This window comes from Lepus europaeus, chromosome 11, assembly GCF_033115175.1.
Source record: "Lepus europaeus isolate LE1 chromosome 11, mLepTim1.pri, whole genome shotgun sequence".
In the NCBI taxonomy this organism is placed as follows: domain Eukaryota; kingdom Metazoa; phylum Chordata; class Mammalia; order Lagomorpha; family Leporidae; genus Lepus; species Lepus europaeus.
The window spans coordinates 112,794,285-112,820,808 of record NC_084837.1 but is presented as its reverse complement, the minus strand read 5'-3'; the positions used below and the strand labels follow the sequence as shown (position 1 = coordinate 112,820,808).

The 26,524-nt window shown below is 64.6% G+C and overlaps 1 protein-coding gene across 1 annotated transcript; it reads left to right on the top strand.

Annotated features, from left to right (window-relative positions):
* The first annotated feature begins 3,302 nt into the window (after positions 1-3,302).
* On the top strand, positions 3,303-11,891 carry SNX33 (sorting nexin 33). Its single transcript, XM_062206413.1, has 3 exons — positions 3,303-3,569; positions 4,052-5,852; positions 10,713-11,891. The coding sequence occupies exons 2-3, from the start codon at positions 4,394-4,396 to the stop codon at positions 10,964-10,966; spliced, it is 1,713 nt and encodes a 570-aa protein (XP_062062397.1). The 5' UTR covers positions 3,303-3,569; positions 4,052-4,393; the 3' UTR covers positions 10,967-11,891.
* The last annotated feature ends 14,633 nt before the right edge of the window (positions 11,892-26,524 follow it).

Genomic DNA, 26,524 nt, shown 5'->3' with positions numbered 1-26,524 from the left:
TTATTTATTTTTTTGAAAGAATGGCAGAGAGAAAGAGATCTTTCACCTGCTGCTTCACTCTCCCGAGTGGCCACAATAGCAGGGCTGAGCTGGCCGAAGCCAGGAGCCAGGAGCTTCATCCAGTCTCCCACATGGGTGTCAGGGACCCAATACCTGGGCCATCTCCACTGCCTTCCCAGGTGCGTCAACAGGAAACTGGATCAGAAGCAGAGCAACCGGAATTCCAGCTGGCACTGCAAACTGTGGCTTACCTGGCTGTGCCTGAACTCCAGCCACTCCTTTTTTTAAAAAAAATTTATTTGGGCCGGCGCCGCGGCTCAATAGGCTAATCCTCCGCCTTGCGGCACCAGCACACCGGGTTCTAGTCCCGGTCGGGGCACCGATCCTGTCCCGGTTGCTCCTCTTCCAGGCCAGCTCTCTGCTGTGGCCAGGGAGTGCAGTGGAGGATGGCCCAGGTCCTTGGGCCCTGCACCCTATGGGAGACCAGGAGAAGCACCTGGCTCCTGCCATCGGAACAGCGCGGTGCACCGGCAGCAGCGCGCCTACCGCGTCAGTCATTGGAGGGTGAACCAACGGCAAAAAGGAAGACCTTTATCTCTCTCTCTCACTGTCCACTCTGCCTGTCAAAAAAAAAAATTTATTTGAAAGACATAAAGATCTTCCATCTGCCTATTTACTCCCCGTATGCCCAGAACATCCCAGGGCTGGCCAGAGCCAGGAGCCGGGAATTACTCTGGGTCTTCCACGTGGGTGACAGTGGAATGGCCGTGACTTGGCCATCACTGCTGCCTCCCCGGGTGTGCGTGAGCAGGAAGCTGGAATTGGGAGCAAAGCCAGGGCCCAAACCCAGGCATCCCAAGCACTGTCTTCATGGCTAGGCGAAGCACCTACTCCTGTTTTTCTGTTGGACTGTGTAGTAGAGAAAATAAAATGAAAATATAGAAAGTTTTAAAAATCCCCATTTTGGACATGTGTTTTGCAGGTGTGTAACAGGCATTCCGTGGAAGGTGCCAAGGAAAAATATGTGTAAATTTGGAGTTTTAGACGAAAGACTGGGCTGGAAGCTTTCTGTTTTTCGAAAAGAGCATCTTTGGGGCTGGCACTGTGGCATAGTGGGTAAAGTTGCCCGCCTGCAGCGCTGGCATCCCATCTGGGCACTGGTTCAAGTCCTGGCTGCCCCTCTTCCGATCCAGCTCTCTGTTATGGCCTGGGAAAGCAGTGGAAGATGATCCAAGTCCTTGGGCCCCTGCACCTGCGTGGGAGACCTGGAAGAAGCTCCTGGCTCCTGGCTTTGGATCGGCACAACTCCAGCCATTGAAGCCATTTGGGGAGTGAATCAGTGGATGGAAGACTTCTCTCTCTGCCTCTGCCTCTGATTCTCTAACTCTACTTTTCAAATAAATAAATAAATAAATAAAATTTTTTTTAAAAAAAGAAAAGAGCATCACTGGCATACAGATGGTGTTGAAACCATGGCTTGCAAGGCCTGTTTGAGTCCCAGCTGCTCCACTTCCGATCCAGCTCCCCGGGAGAGCAGCAGAAGATGGCCCAAGTGCTTGGGCCCCTGCACCCATGAGAGACCCGGAGCAAGCTCCTGGCACCAGTCTGGCCGTGCTGTGGCCATTGCAGCTATTTGAGGAGTGAAACAGTGGATGGAAGATCTCTCTCTCTCTCTCTTTCCATCTCTCCCTCTTTCTCTGTATTCAAGTAAAAAAATTTAAAAAAAAAAAAAAAGAAAACCCACGAAGAACAGATATGGAGTAAATCCACTCATAACAGATGCGGTGTACAGAGGGCAGCTGCAGTGTTGTGTAGTCAGGTGGCTGGGCCCTAAGTGGGGCGGGGTTGGCCCAAGACCCTGGCTGGGGGAGCAGCAATCCCATCAGCTGCATCGTGTGAGTGATTCAGGTTGGAGAAAGGCTGTGAGAACCAGAGAGAACCCAAGAGGTGGGGGAGCTCCCAAAAGCTGTGGGGGACCTACCCAGCCTCTGACCTTGCAGAGCCCAGCTGCCCTGGGTGGAGAGGGACTCACAGACTTGTTACCCCTCCCATTTTCTCGGCTTGGGCGTTCCAGCCCCACCGGCCCAACCCTCTGGGAACTGGGCCTTCCATGGAGCAGCCCTAAGTGCCTCTGACACATGGATGCACAAACTCCATTCCGGGGATCTCAGCTATGGCCAAACGCCAGCCCTGCAGAGGGAGTCAGATCCTCCTCCTGCACCCGAGAGTCTGAGTTTTGGAGCCACAGCCCTCCCACCCCCAACAGCCCAAGCGACCCAACAGGAACAGCACCACCTGGTGCCAGTTCCTCTGCGGCAGGAAGACAGCGAATGCGGGGGCAGCAAGTTTAGCTACAGGGCACAGCCAAGGAAAGAGGATCAATGCTGAAGTCGTTGGCGCCTCCTCCTCCAGGCGGCCTTCCTGGATCCTTGCTCCACCCTGGCTGCAGGGAGCATCCCTCTGCTTCTCGAGACACACCTGAACTTCTAGAAGGCGAAGCCCCCGAGGCCTTATTTGTCCCTGTAGCCCAAGGGCCTGGTGCACCCAGTCAATGCTTCCAGAGCGCAAGACCGAATAAGTCAGAGGCGGAATGGGTGGGGACCAGCGGGGGCCCCTAAGGCAAGAGGCAGGCAGAGCCAGCGACCAAAGAGGTCCCGCGGGCCAGAGGTCGGGACCCACCGCACCCTCCTCGTGGCCGCCGCTGTCAGCACAGGACACGCAGCCCCGCGGTCACCCAGCGCCGCGGCGCCCGGCCTGCAGAGGCTCGTGCCCCGTCGCCGCCGGTGTAGGCGCCCGCCTTTCCCGCGGACAAGTCGCCCGGAGCACGGCTGCTCCGGGCCGTATCTGCCTGGGGGACGGCGGCCGGGAGTCGGGGGTGGGGAGGGCGCATCCCCGGCTCTCCACGCCCCGCGGCCCGGCGCCGGCGCCCTCCTGGCAACCCGGCGCTTTGCAAACTTTTGGAGTTTTCCTCCACTTGCGTCACGGAAAAGGCAGGAGGGTGGCCGAGGCCGGCTTGCAGGCGGCGGCGGCGGCGGGCGAGCTCCCCCGCGTGGCGCTCGCAGCCCCGGGGGCCCGGGGCGACTCCGGGCCGCGCGCGGGCTGGGGGCGGGGAGGCGGCGCCCGGGGCTCGGGTCCCGCAGGCTCGCAGCCCGGCGGGATCCCAGGGAGCCTCCCCGCTGCGCTGCCGGACCGTGCAGGGCAGGGGCGCGCCCTCCGGACCCCGCCGCGGGGCGCGGGGCGCGGGAGGGGGCCGGGCCACGCGGGGCGGAGCCGGGCCGTGCCTGCCCCGCCGGGCGGCGCGGAAGTGCGGCGGAGTTCGTCCGACTCCCCAGCCTGCTTCCCTCCGCCCCCCGCGCCTCCCCTCGGTCTCGGACGCCTCCTCCCGGAATCCCTGTTTTTTTTGTTTTGTTTTGTTTTGCTTTGCTTTGGAGCTGGCTTCTCTCAGGCGGCGAGCGCGCGCGAAGGAGGCTGGGGGCGCAGCCCGTGCCCCCACCGGCTGGGACCCGCGGGGCGGAGCGAAGCGCGGCCGTGGAGCCCACTCCCCGAACGACGGCTGAGTTGAGCGCACGGTGCGGGGCGGGGGTCGTGCGCACCGGCGCTCGGGGGTGGGGAGGAGGGGATCCCTGGATTCCGATCGGGGTCAGCTTCAGGCTCACGAAGTGTTGAGGAATTAGGCAAACAAAAGAGGCCGCTCGGCGAGTGGCCAGAAGTCGCGCCCCCTCCTCCCCGGGGTGAGGCCAGATCCCGCGGGGGCCCCGGCTGCGCGGCCCGGCGGGGCGAGGCGTTGGCAGCCTGCTGCGTGCGCCCGGCCCGCGGAGAAGCCGGGCACGTCCACCCCTGGCCTCGACTCGGGAGGCTGCTCCTCGTCGCCCTTGGAGTTTTGAGAACCCGGTGGACCAGGAGGAGGAGGAGGAGGAGGAAGGAGGAAGGGGCAGATCTGCGGAGGAATGTGAGCGCCTCCCCAGGCCAGCGCAGCCAGAGTTGGGAGCCAGCGGGCGGGCCCGGCCTGGGTTTCTGCGCCGCGATTCCCAGGGACTCTCTTCTATTTTAGAACATTGCCCCAGTGGAAAGCGTCGGATTCTTGCCCTGCCTTGCATAGCTGGCTCCCGCAGGTCACTTGACTTTTCTTCTGGGAGTGGGAGGAGGAAGACCATGGCCGGGAGCCCTCCCTCCCTGGAAGCACATGGCCAGAGCCCTGATTGGGCCGCTGCTGGGCCCTGGACACTGCTTTGAAGAGCGGGCGGCTGGACAGCACCCGCAGGTGCAGAGACCCCACCTCAGGAGCCGGGAGACTGAGCTGGGGAAGGAACCTTGGACATCTTAGTGAGCAGCCGCGAGCTGGGCAGGACCCGCTGCTTCCGGTCCCTCTGGACCCCCTGCCCCCGGCCCAGCCATGGCCCTGAAAGGCCGGGCGCTCTACGACTTCCACAGTGAGAACAAGGAGGAGATCAGCATCCGGCAGGACGAGGACCTGGTCATCTTCAGCGAGACCTCGCTGGACGGCTGGCTGCAGGGCCAGAACAGCCGCGGCGAGACCGGGCTCTTCCCGGCCTCTTACGTGGAGATCATCCGTCCCGGCGCCGCCAACCACGCTCACGCGGACCACTACAGCAGCGCTTCTGCCGGCTCCCTGGGCACCCAGGCGAGCTTGTACGACAGCCCCAGGAGCGGCGGCGTGCCGGGCTTCCTGTCAAACCAGGGCAGCTTCGAGGACGAAGAGGACGATGACTGGGATGACTGGGACGACGGCTGCACGGTGGTGGAGGAGCCGCGCGCGGGGGGCCTGGGCACCAACGGGCACCCCCCGCTCAACCTCTCCTACCCGGGCGCCTACCCCAGCCAGCACATGGCCTTCCGGCCCAAGCCGCCCCTGGAGCGGCAGGACAGCCTGGCCTCAGCGAAGCGGGGCAGCGTGGTGGGCCGCAACCTCAACCGCTTCTCGTGCTTCGTGCGCTCCGGGGTGGAGGCCTTCATCCTGGGGGACGTGCCCATGATGGCCAAGATCGCCGAGACCTACTCGATCGAGATGGGCCCTCGCGGCCCCCAGTGGAAGGCCAACCCCCACCCGTTTGCCTGCTCTGTGGAGGACCCCACCAAACAGACCAAGTTCAAGGGCATCAAGAGCTACATCTCCTACAAGCTCACGCCCACGCACGCCAGCTCGCCCGTCTACCGGCGCTACAAGCACTTCGACTGGCTCTACAACCGGCTGCTGCACAAGTTCACCGTCATCTCGGTGCCGCACCTGCCGGAGAAGCAGGCCACGGGCCGCTTCGAGGAGGACTTCATCGAGAAGCGGAAGCGGCGGCTCGTGCTCTGGATGGACCACATGACCAGCCACCCGGTGCTGTCGCAGTATGAGGGCTTCCAGCACTTCCTGAGCTGCCTGGACGACAAGCAGTGGAAGATGGGCAAGCGGCGAGCCGAGAAGGACGAGATGGTGGGCGCCAGCTTCCTGCTCACCTTCCAGATCCCCACGGAGCACCAGGACCTGCAGGACGTGGAGGACCGCGTGGACACGTTCAAGGCCTTCAGCAAGAAGATGGACGACAGCGTGCTGCAGCTTAGCACCGTGGCGTCCGAGCTGGTGCGCAAGCACGTCGGGGGCTTCCGCAAGGAATTCCAGAAGCTGGGCAGCGCCTTCCAGGCCGTGAGCCACGCCTTCCAGCTGGACCCGCCGTTCAGCTCCGAGGCCCTCAACAGCGCCATCTCCCACACGGGCCGCACCTACGAGGCCGTGGGGGAGATGTTCGCCGAGCAGCCCAAGAATGACCTCTTCCAGATGCTGGACACGCTGTCCCTCTACCAGGGCCTGCTCTCCAACTTCCCCGACATCATCCACTTGCAGAAAGGTAGGCTCGGGGCGCCCGGGCCCTCTGCCGCTCCTTCGGCGTGGACGCGCATTGCTCGCGGTGGCTGGTGACTCCCTGGGTGCTGGGGTAGTGTGCAGAGAGTGGGGTCCCTGTCCTGGGGGACCTCCTTGTTTGCCTTCCTCTCTGTGCAAGTCTCTGTGCCTGACCCACTCACACCTCATGCACGGGGCCCCTTCACTCTATCGGACAGGACTCTGGGGTCACAGAGATGAGCCCCTGGGCGCAGGGGGCACCCTGGCCGGGTAACAGAGCACGGCGTGCAGGCCCGCTGCCCAGCAGCCCTGCTCCTGTGTCCTTGTGTCCTATCTGTGGCCTCCTATCTCTGTCTTGGAGGAGCTCTGTCCCCGTTCCCAGAAGAAGGAGCAGGTGCCCACAGGAGGGCGGCGGCACGGGGCGTCCACGGCCCAGCTGGGACTGTCCCTTCCTCCCGCCGTTTCTCCAAGGACATGTCCGTGTTGGCCGCCTCCCAAGGCCAGCCGTGTTTTCGGTTCTCATAGCCCCTCGTGTGGGGGAGGGACAGGATGGGCCCCTGCCTGCTGCTTCCAGGGAAGTGACTCAGCCCGGGTCACACGGGGGGCGCCAGGCTGCAGACCCAGGGGTCCAGGGCCCGGCCATCCCCCATCTCTCCCCAGACCTAGCTTCTCGTCTTGCCTGAAGACAGAGGCCCCGGGCTGACCAGGCAGGTGGCAGCTAGGACAGGGCCTGTGTCAGGAGAGGTGTGGTCCTCCCTGGGGCTGCTTGGTAACTGGAAGAACAGCTGCAGGGCGTGGGGCTGGCTCCCTGGCCCCTGGGCCCTGAGGTCAGGCCTGGCTCAGTGGGGATGCTGGGTGGGGCCGCCAGGCAGAGCTCCGGTACCCCGGAGAGTGCTGGGCTGAGCCAGCACAGCTCTGCTTGCCCAGGCCGCTGCCTCCTGGGATTTTGCCCACAACTCAGCCTCCTTCTCACCCCACTTCCCCCACCCTGTCCCACCCATTTCCCCTTCATCTCCTTCCTCCAGCGTCTTCTTTCCAGCTCCTAAAGACGTGAGGCCTGAATTCCTGTCTTGGCTTTGTCCCCAGCTTGCTGTGTGTCCCTGGGAAGTGCCAGGGCCTCTCTGGGCCCCTTGCTGTCCTGATCCGAAGGATGTGGGAGAAGGGGCCAGGGCTCTCAGGCCTTGGCAGGGTTGCGGTGGGGAGGGTCTGGCCTGGCAGCAAAAGGATGCCTCCCATCTGGCTCCGAGCTGCCGGGCACGGGCCCACTGGGTCAGGTGTCTCCCTGTGCGGAAGTGGAGCCGCACGCTGGGGCCTGGGAGAGCTGGTTCAACCGGCTCCCCGGATGGCGTGCTCCTGTGTGGGCAGCGGGAGGAGGGAGCCAGCGACTTCATAGCTGCCCCCCGTGCCATGTTGGGGACCTTTGCCCAGGGCAGAGCTGGGGCAGAGGGTGCCCTTGGCTCCCAGGCTCTCCTGGTAGCAGGAGGGAGGGAAGCCAGACCGGCCTCTGTGACCCTGGGTCGGGAGTCGGGGTTGGCAGAGGCCACGTGTGAGGTGTTCCTCGGAGTCAGTGCCTCCGTGCTTGGGGGTGACCTTAAGGAGAGGCTGCAGCGGGCGCCTCACCCAGAGCGTGCCCCCTCCCTGCACAGTCTGGGCCTTTGGGGCTCCTTCGGCTCCAGACGCTGGCCTGGGGTCTGGCCGGGCTGAGTTAGCAGTGGGGCTTGGACTCTGGCCGCGACAGAACTGGCAGGGTTTGGGGGCCACCAGACCCTTTCTCAGGAGAGGAGCGAGGCCCACCCGCCTGGCCTGCTCACTAGAGTTATCTGTCTGAACCGGGGCAGCAGGAGAGGCTCCGGTAGTAGCTGTCCTGGCACAGCCCGGGGAAGGTGACCGCCCAGGGCGAGCTGGGGCCTGTGGCTCCCCACCTGAGAGCCAGCCAGGGCACGGAGGCAAATCCCACGCAGCAGGTTGGCGTGACCCCCCCCCCCCATCTTCCAGGGTGCTGCAGCCAGGCGAGAGGCAGTCGGGCAGGAATCTGAGCCTGGGGGTGTCTGCCTCAACTGTGTCAGATGGATGGGGGAGCCCCCGCCATCGCCAGGGACGGACTCCTGGGGAGCTGAGCGGAAGGGGGAGAGGACGAACGGAGGCCTAGGCGCTCTGCCACTCACTCCGCTGGCGTCCTCGGTGGACCAGAGGCAGGCCCAGGACTGCAGGGCACTGTGGAGGGGCCTTGTGCTCTCAGGTGGGCCAAGGCCAAGGCGCCCTGCAGGGACACAGTGTGGCCTGGGGGACAAGTGGGGCCAGCTCCTGTTGGGCCTTTTTTTTTTTTTTAAGATTTATTTATTTGAAAGGCACAGTGGTGGGAGTAGGATAGGGAGAGAGAGAAATGGAGGGAGATGTCCCACCCCCCACTGGTTCACTCCCCAAATGGCCACAACAGCCAGGGCTGGGCCAGGCCAAAACCAGGAGCCAGGAACTCCTTCCTGCTCTCGCAGGTGAGTGGCAGGGGCCCACCCACTGGGGCCATCCTTCACTGCCTTCCCCGGGGGCATTAGCAGGGAGCTGGATGGGAAGCTGGGCAGCCAAGGTTCCCACCGGTGCCCGAGAGGGATGCCGATGCTACAGGCGGCGGCTTTGCCCTCTCTGCCACAGTGCCAGCCCCTCTGTAGGCTGAGCCATCGTGTAGCCTCCGAGAGTTCCATAAACGGAGAATCGCGCCGTGAGCTGCCCAGCTGGTGCTTGTCTGAGCTCCTGGACTCCTGGTCAGAAAAGCGGTTTGCACCGTGATGGTGTGGTCCTTGACGCTTTCCGTAGTTCAGTGGTCCTTCGGCTACACTGGAGGCCAGGGACTGTGCTCTCCCATTGTACAGATGGGAGCAGCTGTCATCAGCGTCTGCGGCAGCTGGTCCCAGGCAAGAGGTGGGGCTTGCCGGAGGGGACCAGCCTGCCCCTACCCGGGGTGGGGGGTGGGTGCTGGCTCCCTTCGCATGGTGGCGGCAAGATGGATTGCAGTGGCATGGAGGGAACATGCCGGGGACCCTGGGAGCCCCCACCAAGGCAGGGGGGGCCCCCAGCTCTCAGCTGTGCTGACTGCAGCCTGTCGGGTGGGACGTATTAGCTGCTGCTGGCCCCAGCACTGAGTCACAGGGTACACAGGGCCGGGGAGCCTCCCTGACACGCGGGGCCTTCGCCCCCCCAGCCCGAGCCCCTTGCTGGGCCGTGGACACCCCGCAGTGGTGCCTGGTCTGCTCCTACCCCTTAGGCCTTGGTCTGGCGGCAGAAAACGCCTTGCCTTCCTCTGAGGCCTCCTGGGTGTCGCTCTGCCCTCCCTGTGCCCGCCTTGCCCAGGAAGGTGGGGTCCGGGCTCGCATTCCGGGTCCTGCTCTGGCCTACCCTCCTCATTGCCCGTCTCACCCCTGGGGACCTTCCTGAGCCCCTGTGTTCTCCTGGAAGACCCAGCAGAGCCCCCCTCAGAGAGGTGGCATCCACCCCGGACTGGCCCGTGGGCCAGGAAGGGGGTTGGGAGCCCTTAGGCAAGCCCTGCCCCATCCAGGCCTCAGTTTTTTCTCACAGTAGTGGGGTGCAGGGTGGCTCTCGCTGGGTCCCCTCCTGGCCCTTGGTGGAGAGTCCCCTTCTGCCCAGGGCTGAACCACTGGGGTGCTGAGTGGGCTGGGAGTTGGGGGCTGCAGGTTTTCTTTGGGGTGCTGTATGGGCAGCCCTGGGGAAAGGCCACTGTTGGCCAGCGAGCCACACACTGGCCCACCATGTGGGTGTCGCCCCTTTTAAAGGCGTGCGGACTGCAGAGCCCTGGGCCCTGGCCACTGTAGCTCCTCCCTAAGAGCGCTCTGCAGGTGTCATTCAACTTGAGTGAGGGTAACAGAACCATCTGGGAGAGGCAGGCATGGGGGGGAGCCGGCTGGGGGTGCCGCCTCCCTCCCCAGCCCTCCCCACCTCCTTGCAAGGCAGAGTCCCAGAGCGCCCCCCCCCAGGAGGCGGTGCCTGGCACAGGTCAGGTGCCCCCCACCAAAGTGCCTTTTAACTCAGAGCTGGAATTCGTTGCCAAGCTGCGCGGCGACCCAGATGCTTCCACAGTGGCTCCCCTGTGCGGGTTCATCCCGCTCCCCATCTGTCACCTGCTCCTCTGGTTCCCTGGGGGCTGGGTGGGAGCCATGCCAGGTGGCCTTGGAGGTGGGTGTGGTGGGGGCAGGGTGGGAGCCCGGGGAGGGCAGAGATGGGGGAGGGGGCACCAGGTGCTCTGGTGTAGAAGCGGCACCTGATCCGGGCCTTGAATTATGCATAGGGGCTCTGAGGGCAGAGGCCCGAAGGTAGGACAGGACAGGCTGAGCTGGTGAGCTGGGGGCCCATGAGGAGCCTGTGCTGGGGCTTCCTGGGCCAGGTGCGTGGACGGGACCTTGAGCCAGGGAAGGTGCCACCTAGAGGGACCTCTTTCAGGTGCTGCCCAGAGTGGACAGAGGGCCAGGGACTGGGTGGGACGGGGCCGAGTCAGAGCCACAGACGCCTCACCATCCACCAGGGCCCAGGCCTCGCTCTGAGCGGCGCCAGGGCCCTGGAAGCATGTGGACAGAGGCAGGTGGTCAGGGAAACCGCAGGATGGCCAGAGCTGTGGTGGCACAGAGCCCAGGGAACCTGGCAGTGACCTCCCACCGGGGTGCAGGGAAGCCTTCCCCGAGGAGGTGGCATCGGGGCTGAATTAGCAGCCAGCATGAGCGGTGCAGGACAGCAACCCCCGGTCCTGGAAGTAGAATACCGGTAGCAGGGGGCTGGAGCCGCAGGGTCAGGAAGTGCGGTGGCGCTGGGGCGGGGCTCCGGGAGGGGACGGGCGCCCTCACGTCTGTCCCCTCCCTGCCAGGCGCCTTCGCCAAGGTGAAGGAGAGCCAGCGCATGAGCGACGAGGGCCGCATGGCGCAGGACGAGGCGGACGGCATCCGCCGGCGCTGCCGCGTGGTGGGCTTCGCCCTGCAGGCCGAGATGAACCACTTCCACCAGCGCCGCGAGCTCGACTTCAAGCACATGATGCAGAGCTACCTGCGCCAGCAGATCCTCTTCTACCAGCGCGTGGCCCAGCAGCTGGAGAAGACGCTGCGCATGTACGACAGCCTCTGACTCGCGGGGCCGGGGCCGGGCAGGGGCGAGGCTGGAGGCACGGGGCTGACCCCTCCGGGTCGCTGGAGGCCCAGCCTGGCCTCAGCCTGCCCCGGGCGGGGGGACCACCTCCGAGGCGAGGGTCAGAGAGCAAGGCAGTGCCTATGACGCCGGCCGTGCCGCAGAGGGGTGCCGTTCCAGCGGTGGGCAGAACCGTGGGGAGCACCGAGGGGAGGCCGGCCAGCTGGCCGGAGGATACGGCTGTCTCCTGTCCCCCTCGCTCTCGCAGTGTGCCCGCTGCACGCGCGGCCGAGGGAGGGGACCCTCCTCGCTCCCCTGTCCCTGGCTTTCCTGCCTGCTGCAGGTTCCTGGAGCAGCGGCTGCAGGCCAAGCCCCTCCCACCGTGGACCCTGCCGTGCCCCGCTCCGGTGCGGGGACACCCCGTGGACCACAGGGGGTCCTGGTGGGCGCCTTCCTGACGGGGACCCTCATAGGTCCTGGCTAGCTGAGTTGACCAGCAAGAACTCCCCACATTCCAAGCAGACCCTGGGGTCTGCTCATCCTGCCCGATGCACAGAGGGAAGCCCCAGGGGAGTAAGCCGGCACCCCACCCCCACCCCCACCCTGGGGCTCCAGGCCCACCTGCCCTCGGCCAGCTTCACTGTGATGCGCGCTCCTGCTCCCGGCCAGGTTGTGCTGCCGCCCACCTATGTTTACATCCTCCGGGGTCGCTGCCTCCCCCCGCCGCGCCCAGGGTGTGGCCTGGCGGTGTTGGGGGCAGCTGACCTGTGCCACGCGGCCCCCAGGACGTCATGAACTGCTCCTGGCTGCTGCTGCTCTTCTCGATAAACCTTTCATGATTTGGACCACAGAACCGCGGCCTTTTCTGAGCTAATCCGGGAGGGTTGAGAGCCCAGGGGAGGGGCTGTGGACCAGACTTAGGGGCCACGGTGGGCACAGGTCTTGCCAGATACTCCCAAAGGCGAGCTGGCTGGGGGGAGTGGGAGGTGGCCACGGGCCCCTGCTGGATGCCCTCCCTCCCGAAGCCTCACTCTCCTCATCTCTGAAATGGGTGGAGCCCTGCCCCGGGGCCTGACTGTGCCCCTGCCCCCTGCCCCTGAGGTGGGCTGGGGAAGGAGTAGGAGGCTGGGCCCTAGGATGGTCTGGGGAGCAGGAGCCTCCTCTTCCCAGGGAGCCAGATCCCAACCTCACCCCTGCAAAGCTCGGGTCTGGGGAGAAGGACGGAGAGACGTAGAAACTGGGTCCTGCCTGGGCAGTCCCAGGGTCCTGGCCTGCAGGGGCTCCCAGGTTGGAGCTAACCAGGAGCTGATGTGTCCCAGGAGAGGCGGAGAGGCAGGCGTCCTGGGGGAGGGGCAGCCAGGGCTCCCTGCTGGGGGCGAATGGGTCCTCCTGGCTCCGGGTCCAAATTAGGTCAGATCTGGGACTTTCTGAGAAATCCCACCCCCCACCCCTCCTGCCTTCATTTTCCAGCCCAGCTGAGGAAGTTCCACCCTTAGCTGCTCTGACCTCTGCGTGGACAGGGCCTGGAAAGCCCCTGCTGCCGCCTGCCGCCCTGGGGCCTGGCCTCGAGACCACGCCTCCCACGCCTCCTGTCCTGGGGCGGGCAGTGCAGACCGGAAAAGGAAGTCTCAGTACAGCCCGGCCTGCTGCCGTGTCCTGAGCTCTCCAGGCTGGGGCAGGCGGGCGTGTGGGGAGTGCCCTGGCCGCTCCTGTGCGGGCTGGGGGGCCCGGAGATTGGTCTGGGCAGGCTGTGGCCTTCTCAGCAAGGGGCTGCTGGCTGGCTCAGTCACATACCAGGCGGGTGTTCCGGGCCGAGCTGGGCCCAGCCGCCTCTCCTCTCCTCCTCTGCTCTGGGGTGGTGGGGGCAGTGTAGAAAACAAGGCCTTTCTTTCTGCCCTGCAACAGGACCCTGGGGTGCGAGTGGGGGACCCCTGCTCCTCACCCTCAGCCCGGCCCAAGGAAGGGAGACTCCATATGGCTGCTGGAGGGGCTGTGGGCGGGAGCGGACCTTAGCTCCTGCAGCCTTTGCCTCCTGGACACAGGACGGCCGTGGACACTGTGCCACCAGCTGCGGCAGAGCCAGGCCTGGGAGAGACAGGTGGCCCCATGTCAGACTCACATATAAGCAGACACACACTGTCAGCACACCTGCCCACAGGTGCATGGGCCATACCTGGCTGGCAGCACGCATGCTCTCTCACAGGCATGTAGAGGTGCGCACACACACACACGGAACACCCCCCCCCCCCCCCCCGGAATCCGAGTCACACACCCATCTGCCTGGGTGTCACGCAAGCGTGGCCACACCAGGACTGCAGCCGCACCACCTCCCAAGCCCCAGCAGGAGAACGTGGCAGAACAAGTCGTCTGAGAGGGGTGCGCAGCGTCGGCACCCCGTGCCGGCCCACGCCCTGAGAGGCCTGGCCCTGCTGGCGCCGTAGACGGGAAGCTGAGGCCTCGTTAGTGAGTGATGGCGCCGGGTGGGGATGCCCTGGGCCACAGCCCAGCTCTATGGCCTGGCCCTGCCGCCGCGGGCCAATGCCCCAGCACAGGCTACCTCTGAAGAACCCTGGCTGAACCCACTGGACAAAGCTCCGGGCATCTCCCAGCGCCCAAGCTTGGGCCGAGTGGCAGCGTCCACAAGGGCCGGGGCCTGGGCGGGAGGAGCATTCCTGCCGCGTGGTCGGCTGAGCGTGTGCAGGCCGGCCCGCCCGCTGACTCAGGCTTCCAGGAGCCGAGCCCTGCAGTGAGGGGGAGGTGAGCCCTGGCGAGGAAAAGCAAAACCCACCTCCCCCAGTCACGCTCAGAAGGTTCATTGTGAAACCCGGCTCCGGGCCCATCCGGGTCATCGGGTCATCGCCAGCTGCCTTGCTTTGGGTTTTGTCTTCTCAGTGAAAGCCCCGAGCCGGTGCTGTCTGTCCAAACCGTCCCAGAGGCATGGCCTGCTCGGCCGGCTCCGTGATGTCAGCCGACCGCCGGCGGAGGAGGGGCCCAGCCCCCGGGAGGCCGATGCAGGGCTGGAGTCGAACCCAGCTCTCGGCTTCAGGCCCCAGTGCCGCCCAGAGGAGCTCAACTAGGACCCAAGTAGGAGGGTGTGCCAGGGCCCTCTCCAGAGCTGCAGATGGGTGGGGGTGGGTGGGTCCCTGCAGCCCCGGGGTGAGCAGGGGCGGCACACCAAGGCCTCCACCTCACATCAGTGTGAGCTGCCTGAGTCCCGCCAGCTCCCCCGCCCTCCGCGGGGCAGAGACCTGATCCTGGATCAGCGGCGCCCCACTCCCACCCCTGCGCTCCCTGGGGCCGCACCTGAGCCTGGGGGAGGGTGCGTGAGGGACAGGGGTGGCCTCTGGCTCCCTGAGTCCCACACATTCAGATTTGCCTGCATTCCGCACCAAAGGGTTCCGTTTACAACGTGAGGCTGCCCTGTCTTAGAGATATTAAATAACGTCACCTGGATTCTGCCATTGTCCACACGCCTTGTCCTGAGTGGGTGCAGAGCTGCTGGGCCCGGGTACTGAGCCTGCGGCGACTTCCGTGGCCCTCTGAGCGTCCACCCTGCCTCCTGCCTTCCAGCGCCTGCTCCCGGGACGCTGGTCCTGGGCTCTGTGGGGCTGGCATTCTCCACCCTTCAGCACCCGGGGCTCCCTCTTGGCACCTGGATCCAGGGCCTGACACCCATCCCTGCTGTGGCCTCGGGGGCGCCTATAGCTCCCAATTGAAATCCAGCACTGGCCAGTGGTGGTGGGGACGGCTCTGCGAGCTGCCTATCCACCCTGTGTGGCCCTTCGTCCTGTGGGGTCTGGCAGCCTCTGGGGAGTTCCTCCTGGGCAGGATGTCGGTCCCACTGCCCACAGCTCTCCCACCCCGTGCACCCCCTGATGGCCCAGGGTGCGAGGTCAGCATTGTTGTACCGAGGAGGAGATGGTGCTGGCATAGTTGAGGCCAGGAGGGCCAGATGGTACCCAGGCCTGGGCCCCCTTGTGCTGGGAGGCCAAAGGCCATGCCTCGGGCCAGGAGTTGGAGGCTGCTGGGACCCTGGAAGCCCCCTGACCTGAACCCCTTGCTGCCATCTATCAGGAGTGCACTGGGAGGGGGCATAGGAGGTTCCACTGTACACCCGGCTGCCACACCCCCCCAAGCAACAGGCCCCCGGCTGCTTCCCCCTGCCACCCAGCTGCAGCTGTGCCCGGTCCTCAGGGTATATGTGTCCACCTGTGTGGCTGCTAGCAGTGTGCCTACCTGCTCCAGCTGTGCCCGGTCCCCAGCGTGTGTGTGTGTCCACCTGTGTGGCTGCTAGCAGTGTGCCTACCTGCTCCGCCTGTGTCTGGTCCCCAGCGTGTGTGTGTCCACCTGTGTGGCTGCTAGCAGTGTGCCTACCTGCTCCGCCTGTGTCTGGTCCCCAGCGTGTGTGTGTCCACCTGTGTGGCTGCTGACCATGCGTGCACCTGCTCCCTTGGGGCACATGGGGCCTGCAGTCACTGGGCCATGTGGACTTCCCCTGCATCCCCAGCCTACAGGAGCGTGGAGTGGCTGGGCACACTTGCCGTGGATATTCTTGTTTCTCCCGCGGCTGTTGGGAAGGCCGTACCAGCAGAAGACGTCAGCAGGGCGGTGGCTCCCCGTGGGGTAGCTGGGTCATTAGCTGGAGCAGGCCTGGGGAGAGGCAGGGCCAGGTCCACCAGCGCCCCCACTGCACAGAGGAGGAAGCCGACTGGGCAGGCGCTGTACGTCGCACGGTGTGTGAGTGGCAGGGCTGTCCCAGACCGGACTTTGCCCGTGAGCCAGTCTCCAGAGCGAGCAGCCCAGGCTTCCAGCTGTCATCGTATTCATCATTCCAGGGCAGGAGACACTGCCGGGTCCCCAGCTGCCACGCGCCCCGACCCCCGCTCAACAGCTCCGCCCGAGAGCTGAGACAGGGCTCACAGCCCAGGCCTCCCCTGGAGGGATTCCTTGGGTGACCTCAGGCAAGGTCGTCACTCAGACTCAGTTTCCCCAAATCGCTGCAGTGATGGTAGTCATGATCACACAGGGCCGTGGGCTCACAGGCCTGGGCAACATCACTGCACCAGGTGCTCTGTGTCCTCAGAGTCTCCCAGGCCAGCCAGGCAGCGCTGGGCGGAGCGTACAGGTGTCCTCCGACGTACCCTGCGGTGGGCCTTCTGTGAGTTAGCTCATTGCCATGAGTCTACAAAGAAAAGTCGCCTGCGACTCCTTCCATCTGTACGGGGCAGGAGGGGCCCCGTCTGCCCACCCGGAGCTGAGCCCACCTGGGCCAGGGCCAGCATCCCAGGAACTGAGGGGGGTGGGGAGGGGAGGGGCAGGTGGCAGGTGCTGGGTGGAGGTGGCTGTGTGCCTCCAAGCCAGCAGGTGGAAGGGCAGAGGGCTTGGCCGGCAGACAGTGCTGAGCAAATATTTGCTGAGTGATAATCTTCTGTGGGGCCTCGGACGGGTGTGGGAGCAAGTTGTGGCTGTGGAGGAAGAGGCTGGACCGCTGAGGCCAAGGGCAGGACGCTGGCCCCTGAGGACTGTGTCATGAGCTTCCTGTCAACGACGCTGGGGAAGGGGGCAGGGAGGGTGGCAGGGAGACGCTGAGACTGGGAGTCATGTGAGTGCCTGGGCTGAGCTGGAAGGGAGCGAGCGCTGTCCCAGTTCTGGGGCTTTGGTGGGGGGTTAGGTGAGACAGGCAGAGGTGAGGCGATGGGGATGTGGCTGTGCCTGGTTCCCAGTATGTGTGTCCACCTGTGTGGCTGCTGGCAGTGTGCACACCTGCTCCACCTGTGCCCGGTTCCCAGTGTTGTGTGTCCACCTGTGCCCGGTCCCCAGCGTGTGTGTGTCCACCTGTGTGGCTGCTGGCAGTGTGCACACCTGCTCCAGCTGTGCCCGGTCCCCAGCGTGTGTGTGTTCACCCGTGTGGCTGCTGGCACTGTGCACACCTGCTCCAGCTGTGCCCGGTCCCCAGCGTGTGTGTGTCCACCTGTGTGGCTGCTGGCAGTGTGCACACCTGCTCCAGCTGTGCCCGGTCCCCAGTGTGTGTGTCCACCTGTGCCTGGTCCCCAGGGTGTGTGTGTCCATCTGTGTGGCTGCTGGCAGTGTGCACACCTGCTCCGCCTATGCCCGGTCCCCAGCGTGTGTGTGTTCACCCGTGTGGCTGCTGGCAGTGTGCACACCTGCTCCAGCTGTGCCCGGTCCCCAGCGTGTGTGTGTTCACCCATGTGGCTGCTGGCAGTGTGCACACCTGCTCCAGCTGTGCCCGGTCCCCAGCGTGTGTGTGTCCACCCGTGTGGCTGCTGGCAGTGTGCACACCTGCTCCAGCTGTGCCCGGTCCCCAGCGTGTGTGTGTTCACCCGTGTGGCTGCTGGCAGTGTGCACACCTGCTCCAGCTGTGCCCGGTCCCCAGCGTGTGTGTGTTCACCCATGTGGCTGCTGGCAGTGTGCACACCTGCTCCAGCTGTGCCCGGTCCCCAGCGTGTGTGTGTCCACCCGTGTGGCTGCTGGCAGTGTGCACACCTGCTCCAGCTGTGCCCGGTCCCCAGCGTGTGTGTGTCCACCCGTGTGGCTGCTGGCAGTGTGCACACCTGCTCCGCCTATGCCCGGTCCCCAGCGTGTGTGTGTTCACCCGTGTGGCTGCTGGCAGTGTGCACACCTGCTCCAGCTGTGCCCGGTCCCCAGCGTGTGTGTGTCCACCCATGTGGCTGCTGGCAGTGTGCACACCTGCTCCAGCTGTGCCCGGTCCCCAGCGTGTGTGTGTCCACCCGTGTGGCTGCTGGCAGTGTGCACACCTGCTCCAGCTGTGCCCGGTCCCCAGCGTGTGTGTGTTCACCCGTGTGGCTGCTGGCAGTGTGCACACCTGCTCCAGCTGTGCCCGGTCCCCAGCGTGTGTGTGTCCACCCGTGTGGCTGCTGGCAGTGTGCACACCTGCTCCGCCTGTGCCCGGTCCCCAGTGTGTGTGTGTCCACCTGTGTGGCTGCTGGCAGTGTGCACACCTGCTCCGCCTGTGCCCGGTCCCCAGTGTGTGTGTGTCCACCCGTGTGGCTGCTGGCACTGTGCACACCTGCTCCGCCTGTGCCCGGTCCCCAGCGTGTGTGTGTTCACCTGTGTGGCTGCTGGCAGTGTGCACACCTGCTCCGCCTGTGCCTGGTCCCCAGCGTGTGTGTGTCCACCCGTGTGGCTGCTGGCAGTGTGCACACCTGCTCCGCCTGTGCCCGGTCCCCAGTGTGTGTGTCCACCTGTGCCCGGTCCCCAGCGTGTGTGTGTCCACCTGTGTGGCTGCTGGCAGTGTGCACACCTGCTCCAGCTGTGCCCGGTCCCCAGCGTGTGTGTGTTCACCCGTGTGGCTGCTGGCACTGTGCACACCTGCTCCAGCTGTGCCCTGTCCCCAGCGTGTGTGTGTCCACCTGTGTGGCTGCTGGCAGTGTGCACACCTGCTCCAGCTGTGCCCGGTCCCCAGTGTGTGTGTCCACCTGTGCCTGGTCCCCAGGGTGTGTGTGTCCATCTGTGTGGCTGCTGGCAGTGTGCACACCTGCTCCGCCTATGCCCGGTCCCCAGCGTGTATGTGTTCACCCGTGTGGCTGCTGGCAGTGTGCACACCTGCTCCAGCTGTGCCCGGTCCCCAGCGTGTGTGTGTTCACCCATGTGGCTGCTGGCAGTGTGCACACCTGCTCCAGCTGTGCCCGGTCCCCAGCGTGTGTGTGTCCACCTGTGTGGCTGCTGGCAGTGTGCACACCTGCTCCAGCTGTGCCCGGTCCCCAGCGTGTGTGTGTCCACCCGTGTGGCTGCTGGCAGTGTGCACACCTGCTCCAGCTGTGCCCGGTCCCCAGCGTGTGTGTGTTCACCCGTGTGGCTGCTGGCAGTGTGCACACCTGCTCCAGCTGTGCCCGGTCCCCAGCGTGTGTGTGTTCACCTGTGTGGCTGCTGGCACTGTGCACACCTGCTCCGCCTGTGCCCGGTCCCCAGCATGTGTGTGTTCACCTGTGTGGCTGCTGGCACTGTGCACACCTGCTCCGCCTGTGCCCGGTCCCCAGCGTGTGTGTGTTCACCCGTGTGGCTGCTGGCAGTGTGCACACCTGCTCCGCCTGTGCCCGGTCCCCAGCGTGTGTGTGTCCACCCGTGTGGCTGCTGGCAGTGTGCACACCTGCTCCGCCTGTGCCCGGTCCCCAGCGTGTGTGTGTCCACCCGTGTGGCTGCTGGCAGTGTGCACACCTGCTCCACCTGTGCCCGGTCCCCAGCGTGTGTGTGTTCACCCGTGTGGCTGCTGGCACTGTGCACACCTGCTCCGCCTGTGCCCGGTCCCCAGCGTGTGTGTGTTCACCTGTGTGGCTGCTGGCAGTGTGCACACCTGCTCCGCCTGTGCCCGGTCCCCAGCGTGTGTGTGTCCACCCGTGTGGCTGCTGGCAGTGTGCACACCTGCTCCGCCTGTGCCCGGTCCCCAGTGTGTGTGTCCACCTGTGCCCGGTCCCCAGCGTGTGTGTGTTCACCCGTGTGGCTGCTGGCAGTGTGCACACCTGCTCCACCTGTGCCCGGTCCCCAGTGTGTGTGTGTTCACCCATGTGGCTGCTGGCAGTGTGCACACCTGCTCCACCTGTGCCCGGTCTCCAGTGTGTGTCCCACCTGTGTGGCTGCTGGCAGTGTGCACACCTGCTCCAGCTGTGCCTGGTCCCCAGTGTGTGTGTCCACCTGTGTGGCTGCTGGCAGTGTGCACACCTGCTCCAGCTGTGCCCGGTCTCCAGTGTGTGTTCACCTGTGTGGCTGCTGGCAGTGTGCACACCTGCTCCACCTGTGCCCGGTCTCCAGTGTTGTGTGTCCACCTGTGCCCGGTCCCCAGCGTGTGTGTGTCCACCTGTGTGGCTGCTGGCAGTGTGCACACCTGCTCCGCCTGTGCCCGGTCCCCAGTGTGTGTCCACCTGTGCCTGGTCCCCAGCGTGTGTGTCCACCTGTTAGGCTGCTGACCGTGCGCGCACCTGCTCCCTTGGGGCACGTGGGTTCTGCAGTCACTGGGCCATGTGGACTTCCCCTGCATTCCCAGCCTGCATAGGCCATGCCTGTCAGCCTGGGAATCGTACTCAGGCTCTTTTTGCTCTCGAATGCCACACGGTGCGCAGGAGCAAAGCTAGGAGCCAAGCTCCTCCAGGGAGAGCCTGTGTCTGACGCTCTCACCCTCTTCCTGCCCCTACGGGCGGACGGGCCGGAGCAGGCTTCTAAGGCCACCTCGGACATCAGCTTCTGGCTCTCTCCGGCTTTCACCTCTGGGGCTTCCTGGGATGGGCTCCGAGCTCCTCCCACAGCCTCCGAGACCCCCTCAACTTCAACGTCATCTCCTTGGAGAAGCCTTTCCCGACCCCCGCATCCCCTGGCCCTGCCTTGCTTTTCTGCATGTCACTTGTCACCGATTGCCAGTTCTACATGAGCATGTGTTTAACTTTTTCTTCCGTTTCAAACATACACAAAGCAGACAAGCTAACAATGGAGCCCCGCGTGCCCCGTCATCAACTTCAACGGTTAAGGACACCAGGCCAAATGTCCCTGCCCACACCCCTGCTGTGCAGCCAGCAGCCTCATCTGCACTCAAGTTGTGTTTTAAGCATGTGTGTTTCTGGTCCACGTCCCTGGCACACAGGGGAGCCGGCCTCTGGCTGGCTCTCACCGCTGCAGCCCTGCGGTCCTCACACGGCCTAGCTCACAGCAGGTGCTCCGGGGAGGGCATGCGGGGCCTCTGGTCTGCACACAGCTGTGGCTGTCGGAGACTGCACGTCTGTGCGCCCAGCTGCATGGGGCGGTCCTGTGGCTGTGCCCATGCACGCGTGTGTGTGGCTACAGCTCCTGCTGGCAGAATGCATGCGCCCCTCCTAACATCATCTCCACAGCCCCAGGGCCCAGGCACTGGCTGTGGGGAGCATTTCTTTTTTTAAAACCTTGGTGTCAATTTCATTTATTCTTTTATTTTTTTATTTTTTGACAGGCAGAGTGGATAGTGAGAGAGAGAGACAGAGAGGACGGTCTTCCTTTTTGCCGTTGGTTCACCCTCCAATGGCCGCTGCGGCCAGCGCATCTCGCTGATCCGAAGCCAGGAGCCAGGCGCTTCTCCCGGTCTCCCACACGGGTGCAGGGCCCAAGCACTTGGGCCATCCTCCACTGCCTTCCCGGGCCATAGCAGAGAGCTGGCCTGGAAGAGGGGCAACCGGGATAGAATCCGGCGCCCCAACCGGGACTAGAACCCGGTGTGCCGGCGCCGCAAGGCGGAGGATTAGCCTGTTAAGCCACGGCGCCGGCCTGTGGGGAGCATTTCTGTCTTTCTCAGCAAGGCAGGGGTGTGAGGGGTGGGATAGGGATGTGCGTGGTTCCCTGCTCTCTGTGTGTGTCCACCTGTGTGGCTGCTGGCTGTGCACGCACCTGCTTGGCTGTGCCTGGTCCCCAGTGTGTGTGTGTCCCAGGGAGCCCCTTCCTGGCTGTGTCAGCCCCACCAGCAGAGCAGCAGCCTCCTGCCCCTCTTGGGACAGCATTGGCTGGGTGGGTCATGCTCTGTGCATGTGATGGGTGGGGTGTCCCACCCTGGGACTTAAGGCTCTGTGGGTGACGCCTGGGTAGCTGGGCAACCAAGGCCATATAGGCTGGGGGATATAGGGACTGAGCCCTGAGCCAGGGGCTTGGCAGTGCCCCCACTCCCCACCCAACTTCTGCATCTTAAGGGGCCAGCCCTGGAGAGGGGACAGCATGGAAGAGGGAGCGTCAGGTGGATTCTGGGGGGCCCCCCAAGGGGATTCTCTCAGCTGATCCCCACAGCCCCTGTCTAGGAGTCCCAGACTCAGGTCCAGAGAAGAGGTGTGGCTCAGTGTCTCAGCCCAGCCACACAGCAACTCCCCGGCACAGCCGAGCTCCTGGGGGCTCAAAGCCCTCTGGACATGCCCCAGGACAAGCGTGAGGGGCCTGGCAAGCCGGCCAGGCCAGGCAGCTCTGAGGACCAGAGCAACCCAGCAGAAGGTGGGAGCTGGGCTGGGGCCCTCTGTGCCGCCACGTACCAGGATGCTGGTAGGGACAGGAAGCAGGGTGGAAAGGAAAGCGGGGGGTGGGGCTCCAGGCTGCAGGCAGGCGCTGAGCTCCCTTGGGCCCAGCTCAGGCTCTCTGGGGCCAGTGACACTGTCTTGAGTGAGAACAGCTGGGTGGACTTGTGCAAGCTCCAGGGTGGACGGTCACTGCCTCTGCCGGCGCTCCTGCATTCATGGGCTGTGTCCCTCCCAGAGCCGGGGGGGCTCAGGCAGATCGTGAGCGGAGCAGCTGAGGTCCAGAAACTGCGTGGGGTCCCCAGGCCTGCCCACGTGTCCACACCTCTAGGACAGCATTTGAGTGGGGCTGACTTGAAGGGGCCCTCCCAGCCCTGGTCACTGCCTTCCAGGGGGCTCCAGCATTGCCTCCCCTCTGGGCCCCTGTAGACCTGGCTCCACCTCCCCCAACAAGCTGCAATGGGATTTCTCTGCCTGGCCTGGCCATGCCCCCATGAGATGCCCTGAGGCCTCCCTGCTGAGAGCCCTGGAGAGTTGCTGTGTGACCATGGGTGGGCTGCTCCTCTTCTCTGGGCCAAGGGCTGGTGCTCTGAGCACCCTGATGGAGACAGGATCCTCGGGGTGCAGGGAGAGGAGAGCACCCCAGGCTCAGCTCTGAAAGTCTGAGCTCAGCTGGCCCCAGGGGGAGGCTGTGTGGGAGGGGGTCCTGGGAGGACCCCGCGTCATCAACCTTGTTTCTGTTTGAGGGGAAGGTCCCAGGCACCACTGGGTGACCGTGTCCTGGGGGCAGCGCTCTGAACAGATGCTCCCTGGGTGTGTGGGAGGGAGGAAGCCACGGATGAGTGTGGAGGGAGACAGAGCTCTGGAAGCCCAGGCAGGCTGCAGAAAATCTACTGTAGAGAAGAGACTTGGGACCCTGGCAGAGCCCTGGGGGGTGGGAGCAGCAGTGGGAGCCCAGCCAGCAGCCCTGGGAATCAGAGTGGAGGCCCAGGAGAGGGGTCTGGGTGCCCGGGGGGGCACCTGTGTGGGGAGGGAGGCGTGGTGTGTACTGACTGGAGGCTGAGGAGAGGGGTCTGGGTGCCCGGGGAGGGGCACCTGTGTGGGGAGGGAGGCAAGGTGTGTACCGATCATCCACCAGGCACCTACACGGGGCCGCAGTCCTGGGCCAGGCTGGCCATGGCCTGGAGGGAGTACACAGGACTGGAAGACTTTATTCTGCAGTGAGGGAGTCTGGGGGCTCAGCAACCCTGGATGGAGCTGGGGACCCCAAAGGCACTCCCAGTGCGGGGCGGCACATGGGCTGGGGGAGCCGACAGAAGGCGTGGCCAGCATGGCAGCCCGGCCAGCCCCGCTCTCTGTGGGACCTAATCCCCTCCTCTCTGACCAGGTCTGGGGAGGATCTGGGCAGGCGGCTTCTTCCCTCCCCCGGCTGGCTGCTGTTCCTGCTCCCAGGGCCCCAGAGGGGCAGGGTGGGAGGGACCAGCCAGCTGCAGGCAGCAGGGAGCCGGGTCCCAGGGAGCCGTCTCCAGGAGAGGATGGGAGTGGGCCTGGCCACCAGCCGTGCTCTTCTCTGCTGCTCTCTTGTCCCGGAGCAGGGACCCCCCACCCTGAATCTGCAGGGGCTGTGGGGACTCCCCCAACACGTGAGGGAGGACAGCATGGCGGGCACAAAACCCTAGGATGGGGCAGGGTCTGACCTCCTCCTGGCTCAGCTGCTAACCTCACGGGTGTGCCTGGCCTGCTCCCTGCCTCCCCCACAGCCGTTGGCCCTAATTAGAGGCTGGGGGTGGGGGCACCCATTGTCGCCCCTGGGGACCTGGCTGGCTTGCAATGCCACCTGGCCCAGGGTTCGTCACCGCCTAAGGCTCTTGGTGACGTCGGGCTGCTGGGCACGGGGCGCTCCCTGAGCGGGAAACGCCGACAGCCTTGGTGGAGCCTTCAAGGCCCTGGGGGCCAGTGGCTGGCGCCCTCGTGGTCTCTTGGGCATTAAGAGATTAGCGCCTTGTCCTCCAATCAGGTGCAGCCGAGGCTGTTTGGGTAAGGCGGCCTCCTCTCGGCCACGGCTGACGTGACCAAAGGCTGCAGGGAACCTCGGACCAGAATTGAGAGGGAACACACAGCAGAGGAGGCCTCTGAGGAGCCGACTCGCTTTACAGAGACAGCAGCCCTCAGTTAAATGCTGCCAGCCCTCACCCTGTGCTTCAACATGGAGCCAGGAGGCAGTTGGATGTGTTTAGTTCCAGCGGCCGCCAGGCTGCTCCGTCCGTGGAGAGGCCCGGGACCCTCCTGCGGCCGGCTCGTGAGGCAGGCATCTCGGTTCGGGTCACTCGCTGGCGCGTCTGGGGCTCTTCAGGAAGGGCTGGGTGGATTCCTATCCGTATCGCTCACAGCATTTTTGGCACAAAATGCCGTTGGCGAGGCCTAATTTTAGCAGCAATGACACAGGGATGGCGTTAGCCACGAGCAGAGCTGGGGGCTGGACCCCTCCCAGTCCCACTCCCTGCTCAGGGCTCCCTCACAGGCTATGGCCAGGAACGGGAGACCCCAGTGGGAACTCTGGGGTCTGCCCAGGAACCTCACCCCTTTAAGACCAGGAAGCTTCGGGGCCCAGAGGAAGACGCCCGCAGCCCTGGAAGCTCCCCCATTGGTCAGGAGAGGATGGGGACTGAAGGGGGGGGGGGACTTCTCTGGCTTCCTATTGGAGGACGAGCGTTCCAGCTCAGTGGGTTCCACAGCTACCATAGCAACCCCACTTAAAGGGCCAGCCTCACCTAGACTGAGAAGAGCTAAAGGTAGCCGATGCTTAGCACCTAAGAAAGGCTAAACCATTGAGGGTGTTAAGTAGGGCTTCCAAGCTGCCAAGTCCCTACTCTGCTTCCCCACCTGTGGGTTTTCTTTATTATTAATTTGAAAGGCAAAGTGATAGGGAGACCTTCGATGGGCTACTTCACTCCCCAAATGGCCTCAACAGTTTGTGCTGGGCCAGACCAAAGTCAAGAGCCAAAATTCTATCATCCAGGTGGGTGGCAGGGACCCGAGCACTTGGGCCGTCACTTGCCGCTTCTCAGGTGCGTTACCAGGAAGCTGGGTCAGAAGCGGAGCAGCTGGGGCCAGCGCTGTGGCATAGCGGGTAAAGCCACCGCCTGCAGCGCCAGCATCCCATGTGGGCGCTGGTTTGAGTCCCGGCCGCTCCACTTCTGACCCAGCTCTGCTGTGGCCTGGGAAAGCAGTGGAAGATGGACCAAGTGCTTGGGCCCCTGCACCCGCATGGGAGACCTGGAAGAAGCTCTTGGCTCCTGGCTCCTGATTGGCGCAGCTCCAGCCGTTGCGACCAATTGGGGAGTGAACCAGTGGATGGAAGACTCTGTCTCTCCTCTCTCTGTGTAACTCTTTCAAATAAATAAAATTTTTTTTTTTTTAAAAGAAGTGGAGCAGCTGGGACTCGGACTGGCCCCTGGATTTGGGATGGCGGCGCCCCAAGCAGTGGTTTAACCCGCTGTGCCACAAAGCCCACTCCCCTGGGCCCCCTAACTCCACTGATGTCAGCTTAGGTCCCTTAATTGTCAGGGGTCCTGGACCCTTGGCTCAACACCACCAGCTCCTGGGGCTGCGAGAGGGCCCCAGACGGGGGGCACATGGCTGTGAGGTTTGTGCGCGCCCATGTGTGTGACGTAAGCAGGTATTTCTCTTTGCTGCAGGTCTGAGGGTCATACGCCAACCCGTGTTCCCACACAGTGCGCACTGCTCGCATGTGAAGCGCTTCAGAAGGTCACAGTGCACCCTGGGTACTCACACGCAGGCTGGCTCCTGCCGCCAAGCCCGAGCCGAGCCGGCCCTTTGAAGGAAAGGGATGTAGCCAGCCAGCCTCTGAAGCGGTGTGTCTGAACAGGGCCAGGGATTGGCAGGAGCAAGGCCTCCCAGCGCCGGTGGCCCCCACAAAGACCCTTCCCCGCGTCCTGATGGAGCTGCTGACACACACCCCAGTGCCAGGCCAGGCTCCAAGGAGCCGGGACAGTGCCAGCCTGTGCCAGCTCATGGGGGCAGGGCAGGCCAGGCCGTGCAGGGTGCCGTCAGTCTCCAGGGGAAATCGGAGACGAGGCCGGATCCTGCCTGGCCAGTCTCACCCTCCTCTCGCTTACACACCCAGGGGAACTGGTGCCCGGGGTGGAGCCTGGCCCTAGATAGCAAAGCCCTGAGGAGCCAGTTCTGAGCTCCAGGGAGGAGGAAGGCCCCTGTGCGAGGCTGGCCTGGGGCTGCCAGAGGGAGCTGGGCTACACTGCGACTCCTGGTGCCCGGAATCTCGGGGTCGGGGGACCCTCTGTGAGGGGCAAGAGGCTCACGGGGCCTGGGGGCCTCACCCACTCAACTGCTGCCTGGCTGCACGGCTCTGCCCGTCTCTCTCAGCCCAGGTCCTCTGGGGGCGCTCTCAGGGGTGAGCCTGGATTCCGTGTTTCCTGCCCTACAGTTTGGACAGCAGTGGGAGGGACACGGGAGGTTGATGCCGAGACAGGAAAGCATCACATTCCCGCGGGGGCCAGAGTGGGGAGACGTGACACCTGCCTGAGTG